The following is a 13,359-nucleotide window of genomic DNA, read 5'->3' on the forward strand; positions in this document are numbered from 1 at the left end:
ATTTCAATTTTTCTTGAAAAAATACAAAATTTTCATTGATTTTCGTCAATATTATTCAAACTAAACTATTTTTAACAAAATATTATGATGTATGAGGTTAGTAATATGTTTGTATGTGCGAAAATATTGATATTTAAGTTAAAAACTATTTGAATTACAAAATTTTTAGAATTTTTTTCATAAAAACCTTAAAATTTCATCGATTTCCGTCAATATTTTTCTTCCTACATGCTTAAAAATATTCTTTAATGCGTGTGTGAGTGAGAGAGCGATTGTATGTAAGTTTATTAACATTTCCACGACGTTAAAGCGCCGGAATGCGGTGGAATGTAGTCTACGCTGGCCGTATGTAAACTTGCACGCGCACTTGTGCATTGTACTTACATACAAGTACTGCAATTGCAAATATGCGAATTCACACACGCCACACACACGCCGCACTCATTTCTGCCAACACAACACACAACATACAACATAACACAAAGCAGATCAGCGTTAATAAACATCTAAACTAAATATTCTCAACGTAAACGCAAAAAACGCAGAAAAACACGCGAAAAAACCATCATAAATAACTTTTGAACATCGCTTAATCTTAATCTTAATTCAAATTCGTTTTATTTACATTTATAATCAAAGCATCTCACAATTTAGCATTTTATGGTAATTATCTACGTAATAAAACGCGCAAAAAGCGCCGAAAAATTACGCGAGCGAGCGAAAGATAAATTTTATTGCAAACGTTTAGAGAAGATTCAAAATAAATTAAGAAAATACATTTAATGTTTTTTAGTTTTAGTTTTGTTGTAGTTGTAAGTTGTGTGTAATGAATTAGTGTAGTGTTGTCTAGTCTAAAGAGTGCACTTGACTTGACTTCTTATTGGAAGCTTCTGGAGCGCGAGAGCAACGCGCGCTGCAGCCGCCGTAATCGCGGCTCGTTATCGCATTAACATCGCGTCCAATTAACGAAAAATTAATTTCAACGCGATTTGCATGCGTACACACATACACAGACGAGCGCGAACCAGCTGCAATTCACCGTGAAATAACGCTACTTTTTTCTTTCACCTCTACAAACGCTAGTAAAGTTATATTTGAAGATAAACAAAAATTCAACAGGGAAATATGTTTTGCTATCGTTATTTATTGATTATTCGAAAAGTATTGGTGATAGAATAAGAATTCTTTCAGTGGAATAATCTTAGATAAATTCTCTATATGCGTGTGGTAAATTTATGTTGATTGGATTATTGCATAAAAAGTTATAAACAATTTAAATTACATTTTTTGTGTTGAAAGAGTAATAATTTTAAAATTATGTCATTCATGCATTTATTATGTACAAAATGATGAGTAAATAGTAAATTTAATTATATTTGTTAGTGACGCGTAATAAAATGTAATAATGTTGTTATTTCTGCATAATAATAATGCAAAACAATTATTTTTAGAGGTTAAAAAGCAAAAATAGTAAAAATAAATACAAAGTAGCTTCGTTTTATCAAAATACTCCTTATAACGTAGAAATTTGTATTATTTAGTTAGTTTATATTAATTTCCTCGTTATAGGAATGAGCTAGAATTATGAGCTAGAATATTTTTTCAAAGTCATGACATCGATGGTATCATTTGAAATATTGTTATAATTATGATCTCCACATTCCTACAAATTGCAATGCAAATTTCTATAACTTAAGCACGATTTTTCAGCTAATTTGTTGGGGTGCACGTTGCGTTACTAGAAAATCATTTAAACATAACACAAGTGAATACAACTGAGCGACGAGGAATTCATATTTAAACTTCAGGAAATATTTACCGGCATTTTTACAAGAGTAATTGAGTTTATAACCATCTTACAAAAAATTAAACAGAAGCCAAATCACGTAAAATCCCTAAATTTGATAATTTTTTGTTTTGCTATTTCTTTTTAATTTGCATGTCAAACTCCACAATTTTTCTATTACCATCGCATGTGACAATCCCCATCCCCTATCATGACATTTTAATGCTAATTCACCTCGATTAACTTGTGATCTTTACTCTATATTACGATTATGCGTCGGTGGCGTGTCTGCCGCTGGCCGCTTTTTGATGTGCGATGCGCGCTTGCACGTACATATTTCACTCTATCTACTCTAGATTCTCGACTGTCTAGACTGAATATGCAAAATCGCAGGCGATGAATAAAATAATGAAGCAGTCCACAACCGTCAGGCACTTCCGTGCCCTAACTACACCTCACCTCACCACGCCACATCATTTAATCACAATGATTTTTATTCTATTTTAAAACCGCCCAACGAGATTTAATTTATTTACTAGATATTACAGTTTAGCGCTGGCTGTCGCATTGGCAGACAGAAAACTTAAGCCCGTGCGCGCATTTTCTGGCCGTCGGCCAAACCAAGAGAGATTCCGCGACATTGAAAACGCGACACGACATTGAATGTGTCTGGGTCGCAAATTTAAAACGCGAAAAAATAAAAAATTCATCAAGAAAAAAACAGCGCGGGCGGCTGGATGTAATTACGCATGAATAATTGATTATACAAGCGCTTAAAAATTAAACAAACACAAAAAAAGATGCAAGTAATCTAATTTTCCTTACGCGCACCCGCAAGAAAACCTCGCGCGTAATTATAATTCAAGGTTAAACTAATATTAAAATTAATTCCACCTTTCAACCTACAAGTTCAAGTGCACCGACATTGAGACTATTTAAATACGTTGTGTGTGTATGTTTTAATTTAGCACACACTGTATACGTTTTGCACGCAAGAGGTTTACGTGAAGAGTTTAGAAGAGCAGCGCGCGAGGCAGGCGCGAACGGCACGCATAGACGCTTCCCGACTTCTGGCCGTTCTGGCCCGCTGATCAGGAGCGTATTATCAGTTAGCGTCTGCCTGCGCGTATTAATACGATAATTAATTATGTATGGTTCAGATACGGTCAGCGCGCTTTTACACACCGCACACAACGGCCACCAGACGCTATTCTAAACTCAAACACTTGAAAAACACAAAAAAAAAAAATGATTTTTTATTTTCCGCGCCGAAATTGAAAGCATTCAAGTTCAAGTTCACTTTATTCGCCATCGACCCCTTGTTTATTTGTGTTTCTCCCCTTTTGGAGAAGTTAAATTGAATGTTGAATGACTTTTAGTCTTTTTGTTAATCAAACAAAACGTTTTATTATATTTCGCGTATGATCTCGTCCAAAATCTTAAAAATCACTTTCGATTCTTTTGAAATAAATACGCATTCATGAATTGCTTTTGATTATTTGCTTTGCGTCACCCCTCTAGACGATCGACAATAGCGTGAAATAATTCTTGTATTACATGCGCGAGCATGTGCCACGCCAGAATCCTTATAGTAATTAATCCGCCGAAATCCCCACTTGTAAGCTCAACACAAACAAAAAAACTAAAAATAAAAGTCACCCTTAGACTGCGGTTGGCTTTGCAATATGAGAAAATTCACCGCAAGTGTAAAATAAGTTGCCTATATGCTAAAAAAAATCACCTACTGCGCATGCGCGTGTATTAAATGTAAAATAATGAATAATGGATAAAGAATAATATTTTTTGACTGATGGATTAATTTCCGGTGGTTTTCGCAAGTATGCGACCTACTTTTATCACAATGCAAATTTTATCGATTTGCTCGATTGTTAATATCGCACACAATAGAAATACGGATGATAAACGACTCGATCGTGAGTTGAAATTTTTACGAAATAGAAAATATGCAAAGATTACTTACCGACTATACTAAATAATGACGAAGTGACTACAACTAAGGCTAATATTGTCCAAGGCGGTGACTTGTGATGAAACAATCCATGCGTTCGTCTTCTCCCTGTAAAAAAAAAAAATGATTAAAAACAAACTGTAGCTGGGTATTTATCATAATTTAGCAAATGCAGATGCGAAAACTAACGGTGCGCGCATGGCTCGTTGTAATTTGTTTGCGCAAAGTGGAGGTTAACTCTTGCATCCAATTGGGTAATTAATGCGCCGCGGCGGGTAATTATCGGCTATTATCGGCGTTTTTGTACGCGCGCAAGATTTGCACCTTTCGTAAAATACGCGCACGTTTACAAGTTACACACAAAGTAATTTAAGGTTATCATGTGCGCGAGTGAGGTTAGGAGAGTAAAAGTGAAAAAGTCATAAAATACGAAATGCGAGCGCGTAAATAAGGCTTAAACATGGGTTTACCAGAAGAAGAAGGGCCAGAAACAAGTCGGGCGCAATTTCGCTTTCAAATAAAGAAAGAGAGCGAACGGGCAGGCGGGCCACAAGAGGGAAGAATATTTGGCAGCTGCTTGTGCCGAACGATATAAACGTCTACTAAAACTCTCTCGACAATTCAATGCCAACTGAAATGTGCTGTGTTCGCATTTGCAAAAAGTACGAATAAAACGCAAACGAGACGGAAAATTAACTTATAAATCGTCTAGAAGTGGAAAAACAAACAATATGTTTCGTGTACATTCAGTTGCATACATAAAATCATTACTGCGCATGTGTAGTAGGTAGTGCAAAAAAGTAGAAAAAATAGAAAAAAAAACATGAAATCACTTTGTATCTCAGCCAAAAACTGTAAATTAACTTATAAATCGTCGAAAAATCGAAAAATGAGTAAAATATTTCATGTACAATTGGTTGCATACATAAAATTTATTCTGCGCATGCGTACTAGTGCAAAAAAGTAGAAAATGTAAGAAAAATCATAGAATCACTTTGTATTTCTGCCAAAAACTGTGAATTAACTAATAAATCGTCTAAGAGTCAAAAACCAAGTAAAATATTTCATGTACATTTAGTTGCATACATAAAATCTTCACTGCGCATGCCCAATAGTGCAAAAACATAGAAAAAAGTAGAAAAAACACAAAATTACTTTGTATCGCTGCCAAAAACAGTAAATTTAAAAACAATCCAAATTTTATAGTGGTGATAAAATTTGATAGCTATTGGCAACGCATGCGCATGCAAATAAAATCGCTTCACTTCTTCAGCCACCGTTTTTTTTTTTCATTTTTCGTGCCCAGCTCGTGCCCGTACATTTAAGCGCTCCGAAACACGCAATCCACACGCACAAAACACATAATTCCAACAAATTATTACGATTATAACCAACACACAGGCGGTCGGAAGGCGGAAGAAGTCATTGACTGATAAAGAATCAGAGTTTCAGACCAAAAAGACCAAAGAAACAACTTGTTATGTAGCCATTCCTTATTCTTAATACCTTCTTCCGTTTTCTCTGTAGATGATGATAAAAATAATGTTCATGTTCATGGTCACAACTTGCAAACGCAGCTGGAAGGGTTGCAAAAGAACCGTTTTGAATTTAGTCGACGCAAATATTTAACAAGAAGTTCATTAGTTCTTCTTCTTCTTCGTTGTTTTTTTTTCTTCATGGAAATCGTGATAATTACAAGTTTAACATCGCATGTCTTCTAACTAATTGTAATTGCTAAATTTTCAACTAGAGACAATACGATAATTACTCTCGGCGAGGAAGTTGTAAGTTGTGCATGTGTGCGCATGCGCACTAGCGCAAACTACATACACACATTTTTCAAACATAAAACATACAAAAATAAATCAATTGTGGGTATTGTGTACGAGTAATGCAACTTCCCTGTTTTTTGTGGTTTGAAACTTTCCCTGCCGCGTGCGGTTTGTGCCCTTTAGGGCTTCCAAAAAGAAAAAAGAAAAACAAACCACCGCTATTGCTCTGCGTGCGATAACTTACTATTGCTATTACGATTACGATTACTTCCACGTCGGCGTCCGGAGAGTCTCTCGCGGCGGCGGTAGTAAAGTGAAGAAGACGAAGAATGAAGAAAAAAACGCGCGCACACACCGCTGTGGGTATGTGGGTCGATGAACCGGCCCTTTCTCGCGTGCGCGCCTCCGCCACAAAACGCGCATACATTCATAAACACATACATAAGCACGGCAAGCGCCAAGCGCACAACAAACTAACCGCTCATCGGGAGTAGAGTAAAGAGTAAAATCTTGTAATTTCTATTCAAGAGAAGCAGCGCAGGCGTAGAAAAGTTATGAAAATTGTATTGGAGTTATAATTGTGATGCCCTTGGTTAGGAATGCGGTTTTTAATTAATTACAGGGAAACTAATCGATGGATATTAATAATTCTTTGGAATATTGTGAATTGTTAAATTCTTTATAGATTGGTGAAAGAATTTGTTAAATATTTAAATTGAATCAAAAGTTATTAACAAATTAGTGAAATTTTCGTTATGCAACTTTAATTGTTAATAACTTTTTACATAATTATTGTAATAAGATAAACTTTAGTATAATTTATCAAGAATTTAATTCTTAATCATTTCCTGAAAATTTTATCATTTTATAACAAATAGTTTAGGAATTATTAATAAAAAACTAAACATTTCCGCAAAAAATTCGAGTTCGCGGTCTCCGTGCTCAGAATGCAGTAATTAATTAATTACTCGAAAACTAATCGATGGATATTAATAATTCCTTCAGTGTTTTGTGTAGAATTAAATTCTTTATAAATTGGTTAAAAATATCTTAAATACCTCCATTGCATAAAAAGTTATTAACAAATTAATAAAATTTTCATCATCCAACTTTAATTGTTAATAACTTTTGACACAACAATCCCAAAAACACCAATCATATAAAAATTAATGCAGAATTTAATTCTTTATCAACCCATAAAAGAATAATCACTCTATAATAAATATTTTCTGAATAATTAACAAAAAACTAAAAACTTCCGCAAAAAAAAGCCAAGATAATCCATACAAATCGTCGATTGTACTCCTATACTCCAACTTCGAAAGTTGGCGCAGAAACAATTCGCGCGGCACGGATTACCGCATTACACGGTATAAAACGGCAATTAATTCCGACGAGCATTAACATTACCAATTAAATTAATTAGTGCGCCGCCACCACGCAGCCAAGTGTATACTACCTCCGTACGCGCGCGCGCACAGCACACGTAGTAAACCACTCATACACTTGCAACATTTAAAACAGGTGAACGAAACCACTTGATTCATGATTGTTTGCATTACTAAGTGGTCAACGTACAGATAGTAGTGACTACTATCAATTAAAAACGTGCATTGAGTAAAAAATGATTGAATATTGAAAAATTGCATCCCTTTGCTACTAATTAGTATCAATCAGGTTCATTTACGATGCACACTGGTAATATAATTGCAGCGTCCGTGGTGGCGCAGACACAAATACTGAATAATGAATGCAATGCCATCAAACAACGAGTTCATTAACAGCACGTAACGCACATTTAATTGCCGGCGTGCAAAAAATACAAAAACAAACACAAACGCAAAGAGTTATTAAATTTTTTAACTCGCGTTAGCTGCTGCTGCTTTCTTTTTGTGCGGTTTGTGTAAGCCGAATGTAAAAGTCATTCATTATGTTATAAATGTTTAAACGCTGTGTTTTGTGTAAGTTTATGCAATTTTTTGTTAGTTGCTTAGAGTTTTGATATGTATCGACTTTCTATTTTTTATGCAATCAAATGAAAGGCATATTATGAATATTAATTGTGTGGTATTGTTAAATTTGTTGCGTAATATGATGTAATTTAATGTAATAATGGAGTGGACAAGCGTAAAAAGGAAAAGAAGTTGCCTAAGTGTAAAAATGTGTCGAGAATGTTAAATTTTTTAGAAAATAATTAATAACTTTTAAACTATAAGTGTAAAAATTATTATTTTTATAGATTACGTTCAGAATTAAATTATGTATTAGGAAATGTAAAAATATTGGTAATTTTATTGTTATAAACGAAGTTATTGGCATTTAAAGTGAAATTTTGAATTATAATCTTTAAAAATCTGTAAATAATTATAAATAAATGTTTTTAATAAAATTTTGAGATAAGTTGAAAGAGAATTTTATAATAAATAAAATTCTAAAAGAATAATTAATTTAACTTTATTCGTTTTCGAGTAATTAATAAAAAACTAAAACATTTCGCAAAAAAAATCACTTATATTCTATAAAAACAGAAATTTTTAGAAAATAATGAATAACTTTTAAACTATTAATGTTAAAATTATCGTTATTATAAGAATGCATTCAGAATTAAATTCTGCGTCAGACAAAGTAAAGATTTTATAAATTCAATTATCATAAACAAAGTTATTCGCAATTAAAGTGAAATTTTTAATTAAAATGGTTAAAACTCGATAAATAATTATAAAAAAAATATTTTTAATAAAAATTTGACGTAAACCAATAGATAATTTCATAATGAACAAACTCCTAAAAAATAATTAATCTAACTCTATTACTTTCTGAGTAATTACCAAAAAACTAAAATTTTTCAAAAAAAACTAAATTGATTCCTATGTGTACGTATCTATTATTACAAGTTTGATTCGATTTTCCATTTTATTGTGTTTGTGTTTGTGCTTGCGTTGGATATAAAAGATGAAACGAAGCACAAACCACGTGGTGAGCAATTAACGACGCTCGATTCGGTCTTTTATCCGCCACACCGCCACACGGTACTCATCATCGCAGCATCCGCAGCCGCAGCAGAAGCAGTGCTAGTAAATAGTAAAAGTTGAGAGATGCTTGTGCTTATTTCTGCTTGTTTCTGAATCATAGAGGCAGGCAAGGCAGGCAGACAGCCTCGGCCGCTGCTGCAGCTTCTGTGTCTCGCGAGGCTCGTCTGTCTCGCACCGTTCGTTATGACCGGGTGTTGCTTTCATTCAGGAATTCCATTCCATTCGACGGTATATATCAAACAATTCCGTAAACCGTAAACCGTGCGCGCGCACGCCACGTATTTATAGCATTTCGGAATTAGAGAATGAACGGATTGAATCATTCTCTTTTCTCTTTTCTCGGGGCGCTTCAAGAGCCGCCGAGGAATAAAATTAGAATTTGATATTTTTAAAAATGAACAGAATTCATATTTAGGACTAAAAATATTAATATTTTGTTTAATCAGGAATAAAAATGCTATTATTGATGATTATTTTATAAAAATAATTGAAAATTTTTTGAAGAAACGATAAAAATTAAAACACCAATCAGAGTGTATTACTCAACACTGACGTCACTTCCCCCACCAAAATCTACTTAAATACAAAGAGAAATGTCATCCACAAACAAATTTTTCGTTTTTTAACCTCAAAAATGACCAAACTAAGCGTAAAAACCCAAAAAATTATTTTTCACTCAAAAAACAAACAATTTATGCAAATAAAACAATAAATAATGCAAAATTTCTAATGTTACAAAACACATACTTAAAACAAAGTCAATTTTTTCCATTTTTGTTGTTTTTTTTTCTTTGAATTGCAACAAAAACTTTTTTCTTTGCACGCAAAAAGAAAGGGAGCACAACGAAATCGAATGTGAATAATACAAACACACATACAACTACTTCTTTGCACTTGTATAATATCTGCACGTGAGAAATGCAGGCAGTGCACTGCAGATGAAGAATTAAAGCGAAAACAAGACAAGACAATGTGTGTTCTGGTTGTGCGCATTCGCGTGTATTGGTGTGAGTGGTGTGCGCAGCAATAATTGAGCATGGAAGGCGAACAGGCAGAGGCAGAGAGTTGGAAACGCTTTCGTCCTTGCCGCCGGGGCAGCCAGACGGAGGCGCGAAGACCACCCACCCACTACCGGACCACGGACCGCGAACCACAAACCATGGGCCGCGGCCGCAATCACGTAAACCGAATATAAAATACAATGTAATTATACAATGTGTTCAAATATCATCATCGAGAAACAAAAATAACCAAATATTGAGATTTTACGCGGACAGGCATTTGTTTAATCTTTTGTTGAATTGGTTATAAACTCTCGTTATTAATGAATAACTCCCAAACTAATTAACATATTTTAATGCTTTCTATACAAACTTATTCAGAATAAATTTTTTATCTAAATATGAAACAATTTAATTGATAGCAGTTTTTAATAAAAAAAATTATAAGCCAATTTCTAACAATTTTGTTAGTTTTTCTTACAAAATTAAATTTTAATTTCCTATAACTTTTTTTCTAACAATTCAATTTAAAAAATCTTTACTAATCCGACGTAGAATTTAATAGAAAATCAAATCGTGAAAGAATTATAATTCTATCGCCAGTAGTTTTCAAGAAAATCACTAAAATACAAGGTTTTACGTAGATAGGCAACTGTTTAATCTTTTGTAAGTTGGTTATAAACTCAATTACTCTAGTAAAAATGCAGGTAAATATTTCCTGAAGTCTAAATATGAATTCCGCGTTGCTCAGTTGTATTCACTTGTGTTATGTTTAAATGATTTTCTAGTAACGCAACGTGCACCCCAACAAATTAGCTGAAAAATCGTGCTTAAGTTATAGAAATTTGCATTGCAATTTGTAGGGATGTTGGGATCATAAGTACAACAATATTTCAAATGTTACCATCGATGTCATGTCTTTAAAAAAATATTCTAGCTCATAATTGATAGATATAAAAATATTTTTCGTCGTTACACAGAGAAACTATAACACTATAACGAGAAAATTAATAAAAACCAACCAAAATGTACAAATTTCGCCGTTATACAGTGTTTTTAATTAAATCGTGACCACACTGTATATAAAATAAACACGAAACATGTACTTCTTTATGATGTGCAAAAACATTTAATTAATTAGTGCTAAACTCGCCCCTAGACCTTTCTTTCTCCTCATTTATGGGCCGCGGCCGCAATCACGTAAACCGAATATAAAATACAATGTAATTATACAATGTGTTCAAATATCATCATCGAGAAACAAAAATAACCAAATATTGAGATTTTACGCGGACAGGCATTTGTTTAATCTTTTGTTGCGCTGGTTATAAACTCAATTACTCTTGTGAAAATGCAGGTAAATATTTCCTGAAGTCTAAATATGAATTCCGCGTCGCTCAGTTGTATTCACTTGTGTTATGTTTAAATGATTTTCTAGTAACGCAACGTGCACCCCAACGGTAGCTGAAAAATCGTGCTTAAGTTATAGAAATTTGCATTTGCAATTTGTAGGGATGTTGGGATCATAATTACAATAATGGCTAAAATATTTACCATCGATGTCATGTCTTTGAAAAAATATTCTAGCTCATAATTGCTAGAAATAAAAATATTTTTCGTCGTTACACAGAGAATCTGTAACGCTATATCAAATAAATTAAAATAAACTCAAAAAATTGTACATATTTCACCGTTATACAAAATTTTTAATTAAATCGTGACCACACTGTATATAAAATAAACACGAAACATGTACTTCTTTATGATGTGCAAAAACATTTAATTAATTAGTGCTAAACTCGCCCCTAGACCTTTCTTTCTCCTCATTTACATTTGCATATATTTATAATTAAAAAAAAAACTGTGCAAATATTTTGTGTTAACTCAAATTTTAATTAATTAAAACATGGTACAAATTGGCCAGGTAATAAAAACACGTCGTTGTCGTCATCGCACGGTGTTAATTTGTTAATTAAGATTAAATTTCGTAACACAATGATGTAAAAAGTAAAAATTAAGCAAAAGCAAAAAAATATGTGTATTGAACATTCTCGTAGTTAATTAACTAATACATAAATAAATTCTGAGTAATAAAAATGTCTTTTTATTATTATTATTCTTTCTAGTGTTTTTTTTTCTTTCTTATGGCGTTTCTGTTTGCATTATTTGTGTTGGTGGTATTGTGTGGTTGTTATGGATTTGTTTGTCCTCAAATTACCAAATTTGTCGCGGCACCGATTGCGTAAGATCTCGCAATAAAACATCGATTCGACCAACACGCGGCAATAACGTGCATGTACTTAATATATAGTCACGGCTACATTATTAGAAATTTATAAATAGTAAAATTAAACCGTAAAATTAAATTTTATCAAAAATTTCATCGAAATTCGTAGTTTTTCCCTAAAATTTACACAAAAAAAACTTTAATTGTTAATAACTTTTTGTGTATTAACAATATCAAAATTATTTTTTCACTATTATACGCAGAAATTATCCTAGAATATATTTATGAAAAAATTATGCAATTATTATTAATAATTTTTGAGTTATTAAGAAACAAACATACAAAAACACCTCTGAAATTGTCTCTGACTATATTTCTATCATGAAATAAATTATCCAGTAATATAGTACCTAGTTTTTTTTCTTCTCTAGACGTTTTGTGGGTCGAGTTTCCTTTTTCTTTCATTCGCCTACCTAACCTAACCTCCAACGCATACAAACAATAACAATTACGTAAGTGGATAACACAAATTACAAATTATCCACTCATTTTACTCATTTACTTATTTCTTATTTTCTCTATAAGTGAGTTACACTAATCAAGGACATTATGCTTTATTAATTAATGTTTTGCGTCGAATCTAAAAGAATTTATCGTTCAACAGATTAAAGAGAAAACTAAGTAAGACGATGCGATGCCATTAATAATAATGGCACATTGTTGATGTCGGCTGTGTTTTTATTTCTCCTGCATGTAATTCGTAAATTATTCAAAACTTTCTTTCGTAATTAGTGCTCGCTAAACAAATCGAATGGAATCGTTCTGCGCTTGTAATAATTTTTAATGTGAGAGAAGTGCACACACTCAACGACAAGCCGAAAGTTTAAATATTTTTTAACAAATATTTACGGATTAATGACAGTTAATTAACGTGAGATCGGGTTTTATTTATTTTCAATCGTAATATTGCAGGAAATTCCGTGTCTTGGGAAGAATAAAGTTAATTGGAGAATTAAAATCATAATTATTTATCAACAATAATAATATATTAAATTTTGTAACAAAAAAACGCAAATTTTGGTGAAAAAAATGAAGTTTTACTTCAAAATTACGCCATTTTGATATTTGTAGAGATTTATAAGATATTATTGTTTATTTTTAAAGTCACTAATATTTTCATTTAACTACTTTTTGATTTTTTCGATTTTAATAAACAGAAAAGCCGTAATTTTAAAAATAAAACGAGAAAAACGTGAATTTTACGCAAAATATTTAAAGTTTAAGTTTAAAAACCCGCCATTTTGCTATTTGAAAATATTTATTAAATATTATTGTTTATTTTAAAAGTCAATAACATTTACTTTTTTGCCCCACTTTTAATTTTTTTAAATTTTAATAAAACAAAAACACTTAAAAATTTCTGTAAAAACTTGATACAAAACTGCCTAGAATGCAAAATATCAACTCTCTATAAATATTTAACAATTTTTAAAATAGCAAGCCTGTTGGCTGCATGAAATCAAAAGAAAATCTAAATAAACAAATTAGTAAAACACGTGACATCATCACATT

General features: G+C 32.3%; 1 protein-coding gene across 1 annotated transcript in view; it reads right to left on the reverse strand.

The window, feature by feature from the left end:
• Nucleotides 1-13,359, reverse strand: part of LOC135793661 (pro-neuregulin-3, membrane-bound isoform-like) — a 32,072-nt gene that overhangs the window by 12,057 nt on the left and 6,656 nt on the right. Inside the window, 1 exon segment of the mRNA XM_065304696.1 lies at nucleotides 3,768-3,863. Coding sequence (XP_065160768.1) covers nucleotides 3,768-3,863 — 96 coding nt within the window.

This window comes from Atheta coriaria, unplaced genomic scaffold (genome assembly GCF_025399875.1).
Source record: "Atheta coriaria isolate IRGN ID8LTWV9N9 unplaced genomic scaffold, Caltech_Dcor_3.1 hic_scaffold_6_pilon, whole genome shotgun sequence".
In the NCBI taxonomy this organism is placed as follows: Eukaryota; Metazoa; Arthropoda; class Insecta; order Coleoptera; family Staphylinidae; genus Dalotia; species Dalotia coriaria.